The sequence below is a fragment of the Oncorhynchus kisutch genome, linkage group LG1 (assembly GCF_002021735.2).
Source record: "Oncorhynchus kisutch isolate 150728-3 linkage group LG1, Okis_V2, whole genome shotgun sequence".
NCBI lineage: Eukaryota > Metazoa > Chordata > Actinopteri > Salmoniformes > Salmonidae > Oncorhynchus > Oncorhynchus kisutch.
Window position 1 is genome coordinate 70332696 of NC_034174.2, and position 23223 is coordinate 70355918.

Below are 23223 nucleotides of genomic sequence, written 5' to 3' on the forward strand. Positions count from 1 at the left end.
GTATAGCAGCTGGATAGTCTTTAGTAAAACAGCTGGATAGTCTTTAGTAAAACAGCTGGATAGTTTTCAGTAAAACAGCTGGATAGTCTTTAGTAAAGCAGCTGGATAGTCTTTAGTAAAGCAGCGGGATAGTCTTTAGTAAAACAGCTGGATAGTCTTTAGTAAAACAGCTGGATAGTCTTTAGTAAAACAGCTGGATAGTCTTTAGTAAAACAGATGGATAGTCTTTAGTAAAACAGCTGGATAGTCTTTAGTAAAGCAGCTGGATAGTCTTTAGTAAAGCAGATGGATAGTCTTTAGTAAAGCAGATGGATAGTCTTCAGTAAAACAGCTGGATAGTCTTTAGTAAAGCAGCTGGATAGTCTTTAGTAAAACAGCTGGATAGTCTTTAGTAAAACAGATGGATAGTCTTTAGTAAAACAGCTGGATAGTCTTTAGTAAAGCAGCTGGATAGTCTTTAGTAAAGCAGATGGATAGTCTTTAGTAAAGCAGATGGATAGTCTTCAGTAAAACAGCTGGATAGTCTTTAGTAAAGCAGCTGGATAGTCTTTAGTAAAACAGCTGGATAGTCTTTATTTAAGCAGCTGTATATTATTTAGTAATGCAGCTGGATATTCTCTAGTAAAGCAGATGGATAGTCTTTCGTAAAGCAGTTATATATTATTTAGTAAAGCAGCCGGATAGTATTTAGTACAGCAGCTGGATAGTTTTTAGTAAAGAAGTTATATATTATTTACTAAAGCAGCTGGATATTCTTTAGTAAAGAAGTTTGATTTGAAGAATCTCAAATATAAAATATATTGGTCTGATTAACACTTTTCTGGTTACTACATGATTCCATATGTTATTTCATAGTTCATGAAATTCATGGTCTAATTTCTGTATCTCTCTCACTTTCTATCTCTGTTTCCCTCTCCCTCTCTCTCACTCTCTCCTGCTCGCTCTCTCGACATGACATTAGCCAGCTCAGAGAGCATGGTGATGCTAGCGCTGATGACGTAGCGTGACTGGTAAGCCCTACTCTCCCTCTCTCTCACTCTCTCCTGCTCGCTCTCTCGACATGACACTAGCCAGCTCAGAGAGCATGGTGATGCTAGCGCTGATGACGTAGCGTGACTGGTAAGCCCTACTCTCCCTCTCTCTCACTCTCTCCTGCTCGCTCTCTCGACATGACACTAGCCAGCTCAGAGAGCATGGTGATGCTAGCGCTGATGACGTAGCGTGACTGGTAAGCCCTACTCTCCCTCTCTCTCACTCTCTCCTGCTCGCTCTCTCGACATGACACTAGCCAGCTCAGAGAGCATGGTGATGCTTGCGCTGATGACTTAGCGTGACTGGTAAGCCTCTAGTCTCCCTCCCTTAAGTACGGCGGCCATCTGAGAAGGGCAGATGAATATGTATAAACACTGGAAAGAATTGAAGACGGGTTAATGGAGAGGCCTATTTACATAGTCAGTCGACCCTAAATCTCCTGTTAGGAATCACAAGAGCCTCAAACCCCACAGCTAAAACATCAAGCCAGAGGACTACGGTCTATTGTGTTTGTGTGTGTATGTGTTCCTATGGTCAATTACACTGCATATCTTTTTACTCATAGGTCTCTTTGAACTCGGAAGTCACATTCCTACGGTAAAACTCCAGCAATTAGTGAATAGCCATATTGATTTGAAGTCAGGAAACTGACTTCTCACTTTTAAGTAGGAAATAAAGTAACTGAGAGGTCACAATTGTCATAAAAGAGGAAAAAGTCAACTATTACCTGTAAAACCCTTTAACTTTAAAACACTTCTCATTACTGAACAATCAACTGAAGGTTGTAAACCTTTTCTCATCCCTTCGAAAATAATGTTTATAAAGGGTTTATAAAGGGTTTATAAAGTGTTTATAAAGGGTTTATAAAGGGTTTATGAAGGGTTTATAAAGGGTATATAAAGTGTTCATAACTCATCTAGTCTATAGCTCACCTATGACACAGAAAGGCTTCCGGGCAAAACGGAGGCGACCCTGCCATCCTCTGTAGCGACAGCAGCAGCCGGCCGACCAGATCCTGATGATGTACTCCAGCCCAAACACCACGATCATCACAAACTCCTACAGGAAGTGACAAAACAGGAAGTCAGGGGAAAGTGATACACAATGACTAAGCAATTGCACTAAATCTACGAATAGGTGTCACACTTGTAGATAGTTCTGTTTATATCAGTTTCATCCTTGTATTGAAAGTACAATAAGTTATTCCAGTTTTTCTCAATTGCTAAAACACTAAAACCCATTGGCTGAACAAAGTTCTCAGTTGCCTGGACTCATTTAGCTAATTATGCAGTATGTTGTCAATACCTTAAACCATTTCACATGGCAAAACACAATTTGCAGATCTCACTTAGACTTTTCAGCAAAACTCTAAACACATTCTCATTCTCAAAACACATTCTGCACTCTAATGCACATGTCATCCATACTGGTAAACACAAGTGGCAACAATCAAATACAAATAGAGAACACATGTCATTGATTGAACACAACCACTCAAAATGGATTGAACCTGTTTCAAATGATGCGACACAACCAATATAAACCAGTTCAGAGAGCAAACAGGTTGTTGAAGGTGGGAAGGAGAAAGTCTGAGAATGGATAGAAGAAACAATGTGAGAGGACGAGGACGAGTGCGTATGCGAGGTGGGCGACGAGGAGGAAGAGGAGGACGAAAAGGAAGAGGAAGACAAAGAGTGGAAATATCTGATGAAATTCAGGCAACAGTTATAGACCATGTTCTTGTCCATGGACTGACAATGAGGGAAGCAGGACTTAGAGTGCAACCCAATTTGAGCCGATTTCATGTGTCCACCATAGTAAGGACATTCAGAGAAGAGAACAGGTATAGGACACTACTGTATTTTTGTAATTGCAAATGTACTGTACTACACTATATGCAGCTGTTTCAATAGACATGTGTAAAGTTAATCACTGTATGTATTGTACTGCATGAATATGTTTTGCAACTGCACAACTACTTTTTGTAGAATTGCAAGGCTGCCACATGCAGGTGGAAGGACAGCTATATTCACTCGGGAGCAAGAGGCCGTTATAGTTGGCATGGTCCTTCAAGGTAATGCAACACACACTTCCAGGAAATCGACAGTGTGAGAATTCCCACAATTGACCGTGTCCTCCATCGTAACAGGATGCGAATGAAACAAGTATGCAGAGTACCTTTTGAGCGCAACTCACCAAGGATGAAAGAACTGCGAGCTCAGTATGTGCAAGTAAGTATACATTCAGAAACATTTACTGTAATCCAGATTGTCTACAGTACTAACACATACTATGTGAATGACATTACTCTTCAGTACATACAATGTATGTGAATCAGAAGCCTAATTGTACTCTACAGTATAGCACTGTCTCTGTACGAATTACAAAATCCTACATACAGTTATATTGTATTTCTACACAGACAATATTTGACTTGGAATCCTTGGACAGACCCCATGAGCTCATCTTTGTCGATGAAGCAGGCTTCAATCTAACAAAGAGGAGAAGGAGAGGCCGAAACATGATTGGACAGCGGGCCATTGTTGAAGTCCCTGTTCAACGAGGTGGCAATGTCACAATCTGTGCTGCTATCAGCAACCATGGTGTTCTACGTCACCATGTTACACTCGGGCCATATAACACCCAGCACCTTCTAAGATTTATTGACAATCTAAGAGATATTTTATTTGAGCAGCAGGTTCAAGAGCAGCAGGGTCAAGAGCTAAATGAGAATCCCATTCCCACCTATGTGATAGTGTGGGACAATGTCAGTTTCCACCGAGCTGCTCAGATAAGAGAATGGTTTAACATCAATGGGCAGTTCATGAACTTGTACCTCCCTCCATATTCGCCTTTCCTGAATCTGATTGAGGAGTTTTTCTCCTCTTAGAGATGGAAAGTGTATGATAGACAACCCTACACCAGAGTAAATCTGCTGCAAGCCATGGATTTAGCCCGTGGTGATATAGGTGAGGAATCATGTCAGGGCTGGATACGGCACACAAGAGGCTTCTTCCCTCAGGAGGGACAATATTGCTTGTGATGTCGGCGAAGTGCTCTGGTCTGACCCAGCCCAAAGACAAGAAGAAGCACATTGATCACATGTTTACTCCTTTGATTTTTGTCCCTTTTAGTATTGTATACTGTGGTACAGTGCATTGTAGGCTGTATACTGTACAATGGACAAATTGTATGGCCCTGAACATTGTGCTTTCCATTTATTAAGAGGTTAACAGTACTGACTGCTCAACAGATTTTGACTGGTTGCAGGTTCATATCAACAAAGAACAAGAATTACAGTATCACAGAGACAAAGGACAAGTTTGTGAGATGCAGGGTACAGTACTGTAAAAATAGGGGTACAAGGAGGAGGAAGAACAAAAAACAAAATTGCAAAGAGCAAAGCAGAGTAGTAATTTCTGATAAATTTTGAGCTAGAACATGTTTTCGTTCATCAAAAGACAATGACTGAAAAATATGCATTTTTTTTTAGATAAAAAATGTACATCTCCCTGAGAATTGTATGTTTTGAACAATGTGTTTTCAATTCTTTGCTGTATTGTTTACTGACTGCTTGAGAGTGTATATCATTTTGATCACTTTGTTTATGATTTGAGAGCAGTGTTTGATTTTGAACACAGGTGAAACTGTTTTGAGGCGAATGCCTCATTTTGAGAGAGGAGTCAGAGGTTATGTAAATAGTGCTTGAAGATGAGGTTTTGTGTTTAACGTTTTCAGGAAATGGAGCAAGGTTTCAGAAATGGTGTTTTAGCAATTGACAAAAACTGTAATCATCCAAATTCCAACATATCATAACATATTAAAGTGGCATGCCTTTTCTTAACATTGAAACAGATTCGTGATTTGAATGAATGATGACTTAAAGTGGTCTACTTCCTGTGAGCAGCATGTATATAATGTCATACCTTTGAATTCAAAGGTGCACCATTAGCATGCTAAATGTCAACACTGAGTCAACATAGTCAATTAGATCACTACATTCACTGCAATTGGCACAACATTAGCTAGCTAGCATTTGCTCCCAGTATATCATGATTCAAATTCAGCTGATGCTAATCCAAAATAATGTCCCTAGCAAGTGTGGTCTAAAAGAGGCATATGGATGCAATGAGATTTTTTTTAATGAGCATGAATGCTGTTTCAAATCTCTAGTTTTCAGAGTAGCGACTGGGAGCAAATACATTTCTGCCAGTGTCTGTATCGTCAATAGGCGGCCTAATCGTGTTGACACTGATTTCATTTGGAGAGGCTATGTTGTTGAGTGGAGACATCCAGTATCAATCCAGCTTTGATAAAGGGATTCATCTTCTCCTCGGATAATCTGCGGATATCCCTCTTCCTATCTGTCATGGAGATACTCGACTAGCGCAGAAGGATGGACCGATGCATTGACTGTCACTGGCCCACCCAGGCTACAAAATGACATGTACCATTCATAGTCGTATTGAATTGAATCTGAAAGGAAACAATATGTGTACATTTTTGTATATATATTTTTTTAAACAAAATACTACCAACTGGATGTTGCCTTATCTGTACTTGCCCCAGAGCCATGACAGACTCTCTATATTTTCAAATGTACTAGGATGTTTGTGATCTTTGATTATTTGAATGGGAGTTGTTGCTCTTTGTTAACACACACAGCCACGCACGCACGCACACTCACAAACACACTCACGCACGCATACTCACAAACACACTCACGCACGCATACTCACAAACACACTCACGCATGCACACACAAAAACACACAGTCTCTCTGTCTCTCTCTCTCGACAATAGGGGTGCCATCAGTCAATAAACAAACCAAGGTCACCTACCATGCTAATTGACTCCTGTAAATGGAGTTCATATCTTCCAGTTCACCACTCACATTTGAGCTCTATTACAATTAACACTCATTTCTCACTCGTCTATTTCCCAGTTGCTGAACAATAATGCTTCAAATATCAATATATTTCAGCAACAATTTAAATTACAGAGACAATGATGATGACCAATTGATGACCTTTTGGCGAATGTTTCACTCAACCATTTTTGCTCCCTCTTTCTCGCAGCCCTCAAGTCTGCTGTATCAGTTTGGTGCTGACTCATCACAGGGTACAGTAGATAGTGACCTGCTAGCAGCATTTCAATAACAGTACACTATCTACAACTTTAAAGGTTTTTTCGGCTTCCCCCATAGGTTAACCCCTTGAAGAACTATTTTTGGTTGCAGGCGGTTCTACATGCAACCCAAAAAGGGTTCTACCTGAAACCAAAAAGGGTTCTCCTATGGGGACATCCGAAGAACCCTTTTTGAACCCTTTTTCTAAGAGTGTAGAAGAAGAAATCAATGTTGGCCCCGGATCAAATGACTAAACTCAATATGGAGACAACGCGTGAACCTTGGCCTGTATCGATTTTTCCTGTTAGGACCACATTACGTAGCAAGAGAGATCTCTGCATCAGTAGGGTTCTTAACTTGGTTAAGTCTGTTTGAATCTGCTTTATTCACTATCAAATGACTAGATGATGGGAAAACAGGGAAGTGTTCCCAATTGATCAGATTGACTGATACCAGAATGTATTCATATCCTCTTACCTAATTACTAATAGAAATCTAGTTGTGCAAAGAGGAGTTTGATTGAAAGCTCAACACACTTCACCGCTTTGTATTTGCCTGTTGTGAAGCGATAGGTGACACTGCTTTCTGTTATCCACAGCGTCACCTATCAATGCACTCATTGTAAACGGGCACGCTGATGAACAGCTTCTGTGTCTGTGTCAGAACATTTTTTATTTTTTATTTTTTTATTTCACCTTTATTTAACCAGGTAGGCTAGTTGAGAACAAGTTCTCATTTGCAACTGCGACCTGGCCAAGATAAAGCATAGCAGTGTGAACAGACAACACAGAGTTACACATGGAGTAAACAATTAACAAGTCAATAACATATGCCTAGTTTCAACCAGTTTCTCACCAGGATGAGCAGACAGTCGGAAGAGAAATCCTGGTGAGCCGGAATGGTGGAGAACACAGACAGGACCAAGCAACCAAAGACCAGGACGAACCTACAGGACAAAACAGAGAGGAATCAGAAATAAATTTATCCAGAGCCATATGAAACAGAAGAAGAGCATGGCAGTTTGGACAGGAAATGCCTTATCTCATTATTAATGCTAACGTGATTAGCTTGAAACATGGACAAGCAGAAATATCCAACCCGTACCCATGCTCCTTTCCCTACCGCTTTCTGCAAAGAACCACAGTCTTTGATAATCTTCCACCTTCATAATGATAAGATCTTTCATTTTTCCATCAAATAACTCTGAAATATGAGGTGGGCCAATGGCCTCCCAAGTAGCATCGATGGCAAAATGATGAGCATCGGATTTAGAGTTGTAGATGTCTTTCGTGTTAAATGGTGAGAGAACATCTGTGTTTGATCAGGATTGAGCTCCGTCTTAAGCTTGGCTGTGCCTATGGAGTTTGTGAGGGAAAGGCTAAGATAGGGCTTTGGATGCCAAATAACTTATTATCTTTGTCTTTCTAGGATTATCATTGAAACTATAGTATCTTCATTTTCTATTGAAACTAGTAGAAGTGTTGCATTTCAGTATCTACTGGAGAAAAACTGGTTGAATCAACGTAGTTTCCACGTCATTTCAACCCCCAAATTCAATGTGATGACGTTGAACCAACGTGGAAAACTGATTGGATTTGCAAAAAGTCATCAATGTAACGGAATGTCGCCTATTTCAACCTATAGTCAACAGGATTGAAATCAAAACTAGATGCTGAAAAGATGTCTGAGCCCAGTGGGTGGTGAGTCATAACAAAGACAAAGCACGGTTGGCCCAACACCGCTTTAGGGGAGAGATAAGCCTAGCATGCCAATTGTCTCGGTTCTCCAGGATAACAACAGTGAGAATATGGTGTCTGGGCTATGAAGATAGAAACTGAACACTGAGTTTAGATAGAAGAGCCATTCCAGTGTGACGACAGCGGCATTCACAAAATGTAAACCGTTAGAAACCATCCAAATAAGGTAAGCCAACATGTCACTACAACTTCCTCTAATGTCCCCCTACCTCCTTTCTCTTCCTTCTCAGTCAATATTTGAGCGTGACATTCAGAAATGCAAACAATAATCAAGAACCCCAATAAGGTCACTATGGCGCACAAGATGTCACTACAACTTCCTCTACTGTCCCCCCCGTCCAGCCACCACACTTCTCTTCCCTCTCCCTTCTCCACAGCTGTAGCCTATGGAGTATGGATGATGAGAGGCTAGAGACTATTAAGCCGTCCCCTGGTGCCTGTAGGCTAGGCCCTAAATCGTCACTAAGATGAAAGAAGATGAAGAATCTTTAAAAGTTGAAGCGCATGGCCAAGCGGGTCAGGGGGGTGACTTCCAGACCCTGAGCTTCTGAGCAGCATCTGTGTGAAAAGGGTGGGCGTCCTGTGCGGGTCGCGATCCCCAGCCGACCTCTAGCTGACCGCTATAGGACTGTGCTGATGTGACCCCGGCCCCGATCTGACCTTTGACTCCGAGAGGGAGCCCAAACAGAGGTTGCAGTTTTCCATAGCCAGAGGAGATGGTTATGTGTTTATTTCGATTTAACCGTCGACATCTGTCGTCCAATAGGCTCTCCTCCTTCTGTGAGGAGTCAGGAAGTAGAAGGCTTTGTATGTAACCCAAGAGGTTATATAAAAAGTATTCCTCTTCAAGTTTGAGTATTTAACGTTTTAGTTTTAGTCGGAAGTTTACATACACTTGAGTCAATTGGAGGTGTACCTGTGGATGTATTTCAAGGCCTACCTTCGAACTCGGTACCTCTAAGCTTGACATCATGGGAAAATCAAAAGAAATCAAAAGACCTCAGAAAAAAGAATTGTAGACCTCCACAAGTCTGGTTCATCCTTGGGAGCAATTTCCAAATGCCTGAAGGTACTACGTTAATCTGTACAAACAATAGTACGCAAGTATAAACACCACGGGACCACGCAGCCGTCATACCACTCAGGAAGGAGACGCGTTCTGTCTCCTAGAGATGAACGTACTTTAGTGCGAAAAGTGCAAATAGATCCCAGAACAACAGCAAAGGACCTTGTGAAGATGCTGGAGGAAATAGGTACAAAAGTATCTATATCCACAGTAAAACGAGTCCTATATCGACATAATCTGAAAGGCAGCTCCGCAAGGAAGAAGCCACTGCTCCAAAATCGCCATAAAAAAGCCAGACTACGGTTTGCGACTGCACATGGGGACAAATATTGCACTTTTAGTCTTTGTCTTACACACCTGGTTTCAATTCCCCAATTAATTGTTCATTATTTAACCCTCTGTTCCCCCATGTTTGTTTGTGAGTAATTGTGTATTGTATTGCGGTCCGTATTTGTGGCCTTGTATTTATACGACGTGAATAGTTTATTATTGCGTAAAATTGCTTTCATTACTCATATCTGCTGTCCTGTGCCTGACTCATTTCACCAGCTACACACAGACACATTACAGTATGTAAACTTATGACCCACTGGGAATGTGATGAAAGAAATTAAAGCTGAAATAAATCATTCTCGCTACTATTATTCTGACATTTCACATTCTTAAAATAAAGTGGTGATCCTAAATTACCTAAGGGAATTTTTACTTGGATTAAATGTCAGGAATTGTGAAAAACTGAGTTGAAATGTAGTTGGCTAAGGTGTATGTAAACTTGCAACTTCAACTGTACATCCTAATGAATCAGTTTGAAGTTCAGGAAGTTGGAGTATTTAAAAGTTTTGAGTACTTTGGGAAGTTAATCAATTATGCATATGTCTGGACTGGTGAATGCGTGCGCTGACAAGTATCATGTAGCTGTCAACTGAAAAGACAGCTGGCCTCATAACTCTTCCTCCACTCTCTCTCTTGTCTAAAGGAGGATTTCTGAGTGGCCCCTAAGCAAGGTTTTCAGAGTGCCTCCTTATCTAACTATAATAAACACCAATGTCTCTCTTTTCAAAACAAATAGAACCATTTATGAAATATTTAATGAAAAATAATTAATTAGTTATGAAAAACAGGCAAGGTTGTTTATCATTGAACGATCTTCCCTAATTACTTTGCCGCCGCCTCCCTGTCCTCTCTGCAGGCCTCAGTTCCCCGTGTCACATACTGTTGTAGCGGGCGGCTGTCCTAAATTGCACCCTATTCCCTATGTAGTATGGTGCACTAGATAGGGGATAGGGTGCCATTTGGGACGCAGGGCTAGTATCTGGAGTCTGTCACAGCCCTCACAGCTCCAACAGAACACAGAACTGCCCTTAACCTTTTAAAGAGAGCCCCAGAGTAAATAAAGATTTGGGAGTGGAGACTTGCATACACACACACACACACACACACATACACACACACACACACACACACACACACACACATACGCACACACACACACACACACACACACACACACACACAGAGAAGCCCATCATCACCGAGCAGTAGCAGGGAGTAAGTGCTTGTCTATTTTGTATAATTTAATTGATTTGTTTTGAAACAGAGTGCCAAGGAAATGACTAATGTCCGAGCACTGGGGTCTGTCGTACTGGATACATTACACCCAATCATCCTCATTTTGAATTAGATTTGCAGCAAAAAGCAGACATCTGCATTTGTTTGTCTCCCAATCAGTCGTGTTGTCAGTCGTGGATTTCTGTGGCAACATAAAGGTCTGGTAGTGTTTGTACGGATCACAAACAACACATCAGAAAAGTAGGAGTAGAAACCTTAGAAAAACATGTACACTGCAAATACTGCACATTTGAATTGTATACGATTGTAAGGATTGGGTAGGCAGAGGTTGTGTCGTACAGTAACCTTGGATGGCGCTGTCTTCTTTCCAATACACCTCTCTTAGCATAGGATAGAGTGAGTAGAACGTAGATACTGTATCAGGTCAGAACCTTGGATGGCATTGTTTCCCATCTATTCTTCTTCTCTTAGCACAGGAGAGGGTCAATTGCTCTTGACAGTATACACTACTGCGAGACACAGGAAATATCACTGTATTCTATATCATTGTAAGGATTGGGCACTGGGGCAGGCAGAGTCAACCTTGGATGTCACGCTCTCATTCTTTCAAGTATTTTTTTCTCTCCATTTCTCTCCTCTCAGCGAAGGGTAGAACAGGGTAAGATGAGTATATGGATGTATACAGTATGTGTAAGGACTGAGCAGGCAGGAGTTGACACACAACCTTGGATGGCACTTTATCCTTTCTTTCAAGTCTTTATCTCGATCTCTCCTCGTTGTACAGGGCAAAGTGAATAGCAGCTGCATGTATAGGTAACAGTGAAGAATATATATATATATATATACAGTGCCGTGCGAAAGTATTCGGCCCCCTTGAACTTTGCGACCTTTTGCCACATTTCAGGCTTCAAACATAAAGATATAAAACTGTATTTTTTTGTGAAGGATCAACAACAAGTGGGACACAATCATGAAGTGGAACGACATTTATTGGATATTTCAAACTTTTTTAACAAATCAAAAACTGAAAGATTGGGCGTGCAAAATTATTCAGCCCCCTTAAGTTAATACTTTGTAGCGCCACCTTTTTCTGCGATTACAGCTGTAAGTCGCTTGGGGTATGTCTCTATCAGTTTTGCACATCGAGAGACTGAAATTTTTTCCCATTCCTCCTTGCAAAACAGCTCGAGCTCAGTGAGGTTGGATGGAGAGCATTTGTGAACAGCAGTTTTCAGTTTTTCCACAGATTCTCGATTGGATTCAGGTCTGGACTTTGACTTGGCCATTCTAACACCTGGATATGTTTATTTTTGAACCATTCCATTGTAGATTTTGCTTTATGTTTTGGATCATTGTCTTGTTGGAAGACAAATCTCCGTCCCACTCTCAGGTCTTTTGCAGACTCCATCAGGTTTTCTTCCAGAATGGTCCTGTATTTGGCTCCATCCATCTTCCCATCAATTTTAACCATCTTCCCTGTCCCTGCTGAAGAAAAGCAGGCCCAAACCATGATGCTGCCACCACCATGTTTGACAGTGGGGATGGTGTGTTCAGGGTGATGAGCTGTGTTGCTTTTACGCCAAACATAATGTTTTGCATTGTTGCCAAAAAGTTCAATTTTGGTTTCATCTGACCAGAGCACCTTCTTCCACATGTTTGGTGTGTCTCCCAGGTGGCTTGTGGCAAACTTTAAACAACACTTTTTATGGATATCTTTAAGAAATGGCTTTCTTCTTGCCACTCTTCCATAAAGGCCAGATTTGTGCAATATACGACTGATTGTTGTCCTATGGACAGAGTCTCCCACCTCAGCTGTAGATCTCTGCAGTTCATCCAGAGTGATCATGGGCCTCTTGGCTGCATCTCCGATCAGTCTTCTCCTTGTATGAGCTGAAAGTTTAGAGGGACGGCCAGGTCTTGGTAGATTTGCAGTGGTCTGATACTCCTTCCATTTCAATATTATCGCTTGCACAGTGCTCCTTGGGATGTTTAAAGCTTGGGAAATCTTTTTGTATCCAAATCCGGCTTTAAACTTCTTCACAACAGTATCTCGGACCTGCCTGGTGTGTTCCTTGTTCTTCATGATGCTCTCTGCGCTTTTAACGGACCTCTGAGACTATCACAGTGCAGGTGCATTTATATGGAGACTTGATTACACAGAGGTGGATTGTATTTATCATCATTAGTCATTTAGGTCAACATTGGATCATTCAGAGATCCTCACTGAACTTCTGGAGAGAGTTTGCTGCACTGAAAGTAAAGGGGCTGAATAATTTTGCACGCCCAATTTTTCAGTTTTTGTTTTGTATATTTTTTTTGAAATATCCAATAAATGTCGTTCCACTTCATGATTGTGTCCCACTTGTTGTTGATTCTTCACTACAGTTTTATATCTTTATGTTTGAAGCCTGAAATGTGGCAAAAGGTCGCAAAGTTCAAGGGGGCCGAATACTTTCGCAAGGCACTGTATATATATATATGATATTGTGTTGAGGACGTATTGCCTTGAGCATCACACACTCGATTTAGAGTCAATGAGGAAGAATTCTGAGAAATATGTCTCATATTTTCCCACAGGCTACAGTTCATTAGAGACAGACTGAAAGCTAATTACATTAAGACTATTTATTGCCGAATGTGTGTGTGTGTGCGTTTCAGTGTGTGTGTGTGTATCATCATGACATGGATTCATATGCCATCAGTACAGCCAGCTCCCTAGGATAAATGAGTGGCAGGCAGCCTAGCGGTTAACAGCATTGGGCCAGTAACTGAAAGGTTGCTGGTTCGAATCCCTGAGCCGACTAGGTGAACAATCTGTCAATGTGCCCTTGAGCAAGTCACTTAACCCTAGTTGCTTTGGATAAGAGTGTCTGCAACTACCGCTATGCTGTCCATGGTGCTGAAATGTGTGACCACCAAAATCCTTCATGAGTTCTTGATAGTATCATCTATCTATATGTTCTGTTTTCAATGTGTGGCCATCCAATCAAGGATAAAATATTGTTTACTCATCACTGTCTCTGGCAGTTGCCTACAACCTAAAATCTCATTCAGACAGCCTAGATTCTCAACTGTCATTTGATGTCTGTCTAGTAAGATGGATCATCATTGGACAGTGCCAGCTAGGGTCAAAGTTCAAGGGTCATCCAGGTTAGGGTTCATATCTGGGCAGTTTGGTCACAAGACAGTCATCTCAGATAGCCTTGCCAGTGTAACAGAGGTATTATAAACACATGGGCTAACTTCTCACCTTCTCTTTGATATAAAGTTGAGGCAGCCAAGAGAGGAAGCTCAAGTCATATCACTGTCAGGTCAGTATCATCCTTAACTCCTTTATGAGCAGACTAGGAGACAAAAGAGTAACCCAAAACCTAATGAAATCTATGTCTGCTCATAAAAATACTGTCTGTCTGGACGGTCTGGAGACTTTTTCTCTGTGTGTGTGTGTGTGTGTGTGTGTGTGTGTGTGTGTGTGTGTGTGTGTGTGAGTGATCGCTCATAAAAGTGCAAGAGAGACAGAGGCATTGTGAGTGTGTGTCATCTTGCCAAGTCTATATTAACTAATACCACTGTTTATGTGCCTGGGAGCGTATCTAATGGACAGATCAAAACAGACAGCTTATTATCTTAGCAACTACTTCATAACACTGACCACAGACCAGGTGTTACTCTTTCATTTCCAACAGGAAGTTACTCTACTCTATCAGGAGAAATTAGCAAAGGTGAAAATATGGTCTTTGTCATCTTCATTGTAGTCGCAAAATATTATGATCATTGGCCTTATCATCGAGGGAATCAAGTCTCTAGGCCTGGTTAAATTAGCGGTAGCGAAAATTAGCGGTATAATTTGATTGCTTAATCATCATGACTAGAATGTCAATCACCATTGGCTACATTCTGAAAGTCAGCATCATTTCATTTCATTGCCAATTAATTCATTTTCACTATAATACTGAGCACATAATACTGAGCACCAAGAATACATCCATCATCTAGTGACTCTTCAGTCTCCCTGGATGACTTACTTAGTCTGGGAATTAATTTTTATGGTCCTTGTAACCTAAAGGTTGTGACCTCATGACCTCTGATCCACCTGATTAGGTCCTGTGCCGAGCATGCCTTTACACAGTCAGACGCCCAGTCATGTCCTCACTGTATGTCTCCTAGAATTCCTCAAATAGCACCCCCCTACTGTGTTGGTCTATTCCAGAGAAGACAGGGATTCTAAATGTTCTCAGCACATTCCAATAGGCATACATGGGGTTGGAGCGTCATCGGGTTAAGATGCGTCATCTTATAGCATTCTATGGAGAGCACACAGCCGTATTCAACATTGGAGAAATGCTCTGAGGCAGTTGCCTTGACAATTTAGTTCAATTGCTTGTTGTCAAAATGGTAGAGTTAGCTCAGCTGAACAACAAGTAAGAAAGTGGTATCGAATCCGTCAGAAACACATGGATGCATTCACGTACACACACATGTACACAAATGTACACACGCACACACATTTTATGTTCTTCCACTGACAATTAGTGTGTGTGTGTGTGTGTGCTGCTGAAAAGTGACAGTGAAAGACGTTAAGTGTATGTGAGTGTGTCAGTAGGAGCTGTGGTAGCTCTCCGTTGGTAAAAGGTAAGGACTCTGACAGTAAGCCTGGCCGGGAAATGACTGTCTGTGTCAGTGAGGAGGATTGTAAACGGTAGACAGACAACACTACTACCACCACTACTGGAGTAAAGAGTAAAGATGACAGGGCAATTTCCATGATGCAGTCTGGTCTTTTAAGGTCTGGGCCAGGAGGCACTCTGGTACATCTCAAGAGTGTGTGTGTGTGTGTCGGGCAGAGGGGGGGGGCATGCGTGTGAGCGTGTGTGTGAATGTCTGTGTGCGTGCGTGCGTGTGCATGTCTGTGAGGTTGGCAACCAACAGAGAAAATATTGTATCTCCTCACTCCCATTACATTGATACAAGACGTCCTTCTCGTCAGAAACCCCTTGAGAGTGGGTTAGAAGAGGCTGGACTTAGCGAACGCAATTAGCTAACTAGAGTAGGCTAGCGTAGCGTAGCACTGGTTACTGTGATAGCATCACTGATGCTAATCAGCCCTCCAAACTTTAGCGGGTAGCGCTAAGTGACTGTGTTTAGCAGACACAGAGCCCATGCTGAGCTAGCCTTTCACAGCATGGACATAATAAGGCTTAACATAACACATTCAAAGAGAGAAAGAGAGAGAGATAGGGAGAAAGACAGAGAGAAAGAGATACAGAGAGAGTGTGTGTGCATGAGTGTGTGTGTGTGTGTGTGTCTGTGTGTGTGTGTGTGTGTGTGTGTGTGTGTGTGTGTGTGTGTGTGTGCATATGAGTGTGTGTGTGTGCGTGTGTGTGTGTGTGTGTGTATGTGTGTGTGTGTGTGTGTGTATGTGTGTGTGTGTGTCTGTGTGTGTGTGTTTATGTGTGTGTGTGTGTATGTGTGTGTGTGTGTATGTGTGTGTGTCTGTGTGTGTGTGTGTGTATGTGTGTGTGTGTGTGTGTGTATGTGTGTGTGTGTGTCTGTGTGTGTGTGTGTGTGTGTGTGTGTGTGTGTGTGTGTGTGTGTGTGTGTGTGTGTGTGTGTGTGTGTGTGTGCATGCGTGCGTGTGTGCGTGTGCATGCATATCAAAGTGTGTACAGTATACCATAATCATCCTCACTAAAACCAACGCTCTCTCCCATCCCCTGCTGACATCTTTAAAAGGCCTGGAACAGATGAGTGTGCTGACAGATAACAGCGATCCCCCTGCCGCCTGCCAAGCTTTTCCCTCCCTTTCTCCCTTACATCTCCTCCTCATCTTTTCCCCGTGTGAAGGGAGACGGATGGTCTAATAGCTGCTGTGCAGAACCAGCGTTGTTATTCCCCCTCCTTACCGGCTCCTGTGTGAGACCATGCTGTGTTCAGCATCGTCCCGTAATATACAGAGACAAAGGCAATCTATGGCGTGAGGATTTTCACGAGGCGCGTTTCTTGTTGTTGGCGTAACGTTCTTCGGGGGAAGCATGTTTTCCCACAACACATTTCAGCACTGGAGCACGCGGGATGAAGATGCTACAACAAATCACAAGGTCTCAACGGCGTAAAGGTTTCCTGGGGGTGTGCGTTGGTACGTGACACCATGATGCACTGTTACAAGCTGGGTACATGAACCGAAGAGGGGTCAACGGCGTGAGGATTCCACAAGGCGTGTTTTTTTTGTAGACAGCATTTCTCTGCAGTGTTACAGGCCAGACCGATGAGCCGAAAGGACAGAATCGGAGCTAAGAATTGTTCCTCTGGGTTTAGTTTTGTGTGTTGGTGCGTTCATTGAGGTTGTGAGGTAGCGGTATGTACTGTATGTTAGTCGAACATTTTCATTTTGCAGCTGACTAACGGACCTCATCAAACCGGTCAACAAACAGTAAAATGAGGGGACCAACAGGAAATACTATACACACATACAAGGAAGGACATGTTTTCATTAAGAGCTTAATGGAAACATGCAACAATAGCAAGCCTATCGTCTTTCAGTCAAAAGGCTATAGCCTATTATTGACCATGCAACTCCTGTAATGGAGCAGCTAATGTCATTTCCCAAAATGCAATTGGCGGGGAAACACAGTTCTGAACAGTGCTCCTAACGCGAGCGGTTCCATTTGACAGAGCTGAAATCTCAATTAGAAACTTAGAAAGAGGGGGAATCTAATAGCAACTACTATGATGGGTAGCTAATATGACTAAGATTGGGACTTTGGCTTCTGGACAACGAAAGAAAGTTGATATGAAACAGGAGAGAAATGCTGGTTAACGGCATGAGGAAGTCTTTATAAAATAATTGCCTCCATGTTTCTATGGATTCATTTTGGCAAAAGGCTACTTTGAATCAAGGGAAAACATGCCTCATTATTTGAAGTGATGTAAAACATTCAAGTTTCGAACAATTATACTGCCTCAAGCTCACATTGCAAAATGCTGGGGGACGCACTCGCAATGAATACTCAGGGAGAAAAGGGTGTAGATTCACACACAGAGCGCGGCAGATGTTTATTAAGCCTTCGCAGAAGGAAGGGTGGTCGCAGGCAGGCAATGGTTAAACACATGTAGGCATTCAAAACAAACAATACCTCACAACCATACAAACAGAAAGAACTGCATTAAATAGGGAGCTGGTGAGACCAGGTGAGAAACAAACACAGGTGAAATCAATGAACAAAAATGAAAGACAGGCTACGTTCAAGAGCACAAAGAAACAGGGCTACGTTCAAGAACACAAAGAAACAGGGCTACGTTCAAGAACACAAAGAAACAGTGCTACGTTCAAGAACACAAAGAAACAGGGCTACGTTCAAGAACACAAAGAAACAGGGCTACGTTCAAGAACACAAAGAAACAGTGCTACGTTCAAGAACACAAAGAAACAGGGCTACGTTCAAGAACACAAAGAAACAGGGCTACGTTCAAGAACACAAAGAAACAGGTCTACGTTCCAGAACACAAAGAAACAGGTCTACGTTCCAGAACACAAAGAAACAGGGCTACGTTCAAGAACACAAAGAAACAGGGCTACGTTCAAGAACACAAAGAAACAGGGCTACGTTCCAGAACACAAAGAAACAGGGCTACGTTCAAGAACACAAAGAAACAGGGCTACGTTCCAGAACACAAAGAAACGGGGCTACGTTCAAGAACACAAAGAAACAGTGCTACGTTCAAGAACACAAAGAAACAGGGCTACGTTCCAGAACACAAAGAAACAGGTCTACGTTCCAGAACACAAAGAAACAGGGCTACGTTCAAGAACACAAAGAAACAGGGCTACGTTCAAGAACACAAAGAAACAGTGCTACGTTCAAGAACACAAAGAAACAGGGCTATGTTCAAGAACACAAAGAAACAGGGCTACGTTCAAGAACACAAAGAAACAGTGCTACGTTCAAGAACACAAAGAAACAGGGCTACGTTCAAGAACACAAAGAAACAGGGCTACGTTCAAGAACACAAAGAAACAGGTCTACGTTCCAGAACACAAAGAAACAGGTCTACGTTCCAGAACACAAAGAAACAGGGCTACGTTCAAGAACACAAAGAAACAGGGCTACGTTCAAGAACACAAAGAAACAGGGCTACGTTCCAGAACACAAAGAAACAGGGCTACGTTCAAGAACACAAAGAAACAGGGCTACGTTCCAGAACACAAAGAAACGGGGCTACGTTCAAGAACACAAAGAAACAGTGCTACGTTCAAGAACACAAAGAAACAGGGCTACGTTCCAGAACACAAAGAAACAGGTCTACGTTCCAGAACACAAAGAAACAGGGCTACGTTCCAGAACACAAAGAAACAGGGCTACGTTCCAGAACACAAAGAAACAGGGCTACGTTCAAGAACACAAAGAAACAGGGCTACGTTCCAGAACACAAAGAAACGGGGCTACGTTCAAGAACACAAAGAAACAGGGCTACGTTCCTGAACACAAAGAAATAGGGCTACGTTCAAGAACACAAAGAAAAAGAACACAAGGTTGACTAAGAAAAGAAAAGCAGAACCATACAGTGTTGATAGCCTGCCTTCCGTTGAGTATAGCCTATGCACTCGGCGTGCTTTAAAATCGAGTTGATATTGAGAAATAAAAATAGTAGCTCTTTTTAATCGTGGCCATCGAAACAGCTTTTAACACGCGATTGCATTTAGAATTATTAGCTGTTGCGCAACGACTGGATTAACAAAAGTACATTTCACTCCAGTGCCAGCTTTTGAGAAGCTTCTCTGTCGCTGTCTGACAGGTGATAGGCTATTCCTCTCCACAAACTAAGCTCTGTATGCTGTGCACGTGATGAACACAAATGTGGTTTTCAGCAGCTAACCGATCAACGGTTTACCTTAACATCCCTAGACCTTAAGGATCCTTGTCAATTCCTGCTCTCCATAGGCAGTGTACAACCTGAGAAGGCTGGTAGCACTGTTTTTGGATTTCCTGTACACTTTTGCAAAAAATATTATCACGCTCATATCTCGTGTCTCTAGTGTTTGTCGGTCTCCTCTCTCTCTCTCTCTCTCTCTCTCTCTCTCTCTCTCTCTCTCTCTCTCTCTCTCTCTCTCTCTCTCTCTGTGTGTGTGTGTGTCTCTCTCTCTCTTTCTTTCTCTTTCTCTCTCGATCTCTTTCATCAGCTTTTATTGAGTCTTTCTGGTCTCGAAGAGTCACGTTCTCAAAGCACTGCAAATTCCCCTGTCATCAGACGTCACCACACCCCAGTTAACTCTGAACTTCATTAAAGCCTATTGTATTTTCCTGGGCCACTGGATATAAAAAGGGTTTACGTCTTACTACTTGACAACGGCATCAAATAAAACACTTCCTTTGTTACTGCTGAACATTAGAGACCACCTCTGCTAGACAGCAGTCGCATGAGGTAATAAAGCAACAGGCACCGTAGCAAAGTGAAATTAACCCCAGTTGAATTGATCGAGGACACTTATGCTGGATTTGTCCAATTGTTATTTCCCGTGTGTGCCTTTCCCACAGTATTTCCCTCCTTTTCATTTTGCGTTTGATTTATGAGGTCACCTGTCGCTGGCCACATAGAGTGTAGCCAGTGACAGATAAGCGCACGCGTCGACCGAGCATGAACACACACCCTAGTCACCCATGATAGCTGTGAAGCCTACAGTATAGTACACCCACTCACACTGAGGGCCAAGAGGCCAACCAGCTCATACCTGTGGAGTGGTGCATCTCCGGTAATTGAGTTTGAAACAAGGTGTTAATTGGTGCACTCTACCCGACGCACATTGCGCCCTTCCCACGATCAACTGAGGCCAGGTCCTGCTGCTCCTACCTACGATCAAATCAGCTCCAGACCTACAGACCCGTGCATCACTCTTCAACTGCTTCTTCTGCAATACACCTGAATCTGAAAGGCCAGTGAACACAATTCAATTGTCTTTACATGATAGATAAGACCAAATATGGGTGTTATTAGCTGCTACAGACTGGGTGAGTCACAATAGATGACTCAACAAATGAGGGTGTTCTGGCCCTCAATTGTAACTGAGGTCAGGACCAAACTTAGGTCCATTTGAAGTGACTAGATAATGCCAACGTATCTGAGTGTTATTTTTTTTGGTCTATTTCGATGTAACTGTACCTTGTTTTTGAAAGCTGGCCTCTCGCCTCTAGCTTGCTGTTGCGTTGTATAACTCAATTCTCCCCCCTCGTGCCCCAATTCCCACTGGAATAAAAATGATAATTAACAAAATAGCAGATGGACTCAGTGCGTCACGCTTCGTCGAATGCTATTTTTCACTGACATGCACGCGCACACATGCACACCTGCACACACCACACCTGCACACACCACACCTGCACCTGCACACACACACGCGCGCGCACACACACACACACACACACACACACACACACACACACACACACACACACACACACACACACACACACACACACACACACACACACACACACACTGGAGATGGCCAAACAGCTGGGGTGAGACAAAAATATGATACAAAATACAAGCGAAACGGAGAAGCGGCATTGGATGTAGCTACTGGCATGTCTCCTTTCACAGTTTTCAACACAACAGAGAGACTCTCCATGGCTGATTTCCCAGAGCCAGATTAAACCTAATACTCCTGCTTTCAATTGACATGATCTTCTATTGAGCATACATTTTAGTCCTGGAGTAGGCTGAATCTGGGTTCAGGAAACCAGCCCTAAAGCAGACAACATTAGAGTTGTAGGCTGAATCTGGGTTCAGGAAACCAGCCCTAAGCAGACAACATTAGAGTTGTAGGCTGAATCTTGGTTCAGGAAACCAGCCCTAAAGCAGACAACATTAGAGTTGTAGGCTAAATCTGGGTTCAGGAAACCAGCCCTAAAGCAGACAACATTAGAGTTGTAGGCTGAATCTGGGTTCAGGAAACCAGCCCTAAAGCAGACAACATTAGAGTTGTAGGCTGAATCTGGGTTCAGGAAACCAGCCCTAAGCAGACAACATTAGAGTTGTAGGCTGAATCTGGGTTCAGGAAACCAGCCCTAAACAGACAACATTAGAGTTGTAGGCTAATCTGGGTTCAGGAAACCAGCCCTAAGCAGACAACATTAGAGTTGTAGGCTAATCTGGGTTCAGGAAACCAGCCCTAAGCAGACAACATTAGAGTTGTAGGCTAATATCTTAGGTTATTTTATGGTATTTCTATGCGATCCTCATTTCAAGATGTCCAGAGAGGCATTATCCAAAGCCAAACTGCATGTGTAATGGATAGTTTAGGGACTTTAACGACCCTCTCTTTAAAAACACACAACAGAGAGACGCTGCAGAGACAAAGTGACAAAACACGTAAGAGTGAATCCCTCCATTTTGCCGTGCTCGCCCGCCCTCGCATTTCAATGGCGGCATCTAAAGAGCACGAATCAAAACGGCATCTACCAAAACCTAAACAAGAAGAATATGTAATGGAAAGTCAAGGGGGACTTCAATGCTTTAATGATGTTCCCTTTACAAGTGTGGCAGTCTGACATTTAGGCCTCCCACAGTTTATGGACCTCAGCTGGGTTGACATTGGAGTGCTGTTCACTACAGTTAGGGACCTTGGCAAGTGACTATTTTTCCTACTCTATTTCTCTCTCTTTCTCTCTATCCTTATCTACTTTTGGGCTCCCGAGTGGCGCAGCGGTCTGCATCTCAGTGCTAGAGGCGTCACTACAGACCCTGGTTCGATTCCAGGCTTATCACAACCTGCCGTGATTGGGAGTCCCATAGGGTGGCGCACAATTGGCCCAGAGTCGTCCGGGTTAGGGTTTGGCAGAGGTAGGCCGTCATTGTAAATAAGGATTTGTTTTGAACTGACTTGCCCAGTTAAATAAAGGTTAAAAATCCCTCTCTCTTTCACTCTCTCTCTGTCTTTTCTTCCCCTCTTTCTCTCTCAGGGCTCTATTCAATCAGATCTGCTCTAGCAGACATCCGCATAACGGTAGTTGTCATGGTGTCGGCGGTGGAACTGATTTAGAGGGATCAAATCCACAAGTGGCTCCCAGCATGAAGCGGACATTGCCATTGGCTGCACAGTCGCATTAACAGAAATCCCAGCTCTCTTTCTCTCTCTCTCTCTTTCCCCCCTTCACTTTATCTGTCTCTCTCCCTCTCTCTCTCTCTCTCTCCCTCCCCCCCAAACTGACGTGCCCCAACCCCCTCCACAACTTTTAACGAGCGCCATTAAAACCGACAAAGTAACCAACGAAATTGGCTTGTTCAATGTTGACACTCACTTTTCCACAGAAAGACACTTGAACATCTGGGTACTAATTGAACCAGGGCCAACGTCAAGCTAGGAGGACTGGAGACTCCAAGACTAGAGGAGCTCCATCTGGTGACTGAGCCACTCCAAATGTCACTTTATGGGTACATCCTACAATGGACCCTGGTAAAAGTAGTGCACTATGTAGGGAATAGGGTGCCATTTGGGACTCGGGTATCATCTCCCTACATGGTGAAACTCATACTGTGATCTGGCTTAGCAACAGTAATGCTTCAGTTGTAAATGATGTGAGGAAACAAGCTGTGTTCAATGCAATAATGGACATTTCCATGCCCCTCAGATACACTATGTGTATGTACACAATGACTTGTTCACCCCAGAACAC

General features: G+C 42.7%; 1 protein-coding gene across 2 annotated transcripts in view; it reads right to left on the minus strand.

Annotated features, from left to right (window-relative positions):
- Positions 1-23223, minus strand: part of LOC109902313 (potassium voltage-gated channel subfamily KQT member 5-like) — a 148425-nt gene that overhangs the window by 41120 nt on the left and 84082 nt on the right. For both annotated transcript variants that reach the window (XM_031831499.1, XM_031831505.1), the window contains exons 2-3: positions 7016-7106; positions 1965-2091 (exon numbers count right to left, since the gene is read on the minus strand). In XM_031831499.1, the coding sequence (XP_031687359.1) occupies positions 1965-2091; positions 7016-7106 (218 nt within the window). The remainder of the gene's footprint in view (positions 1-1964; positions 2092-7015; positions 7107-23223) is intronic.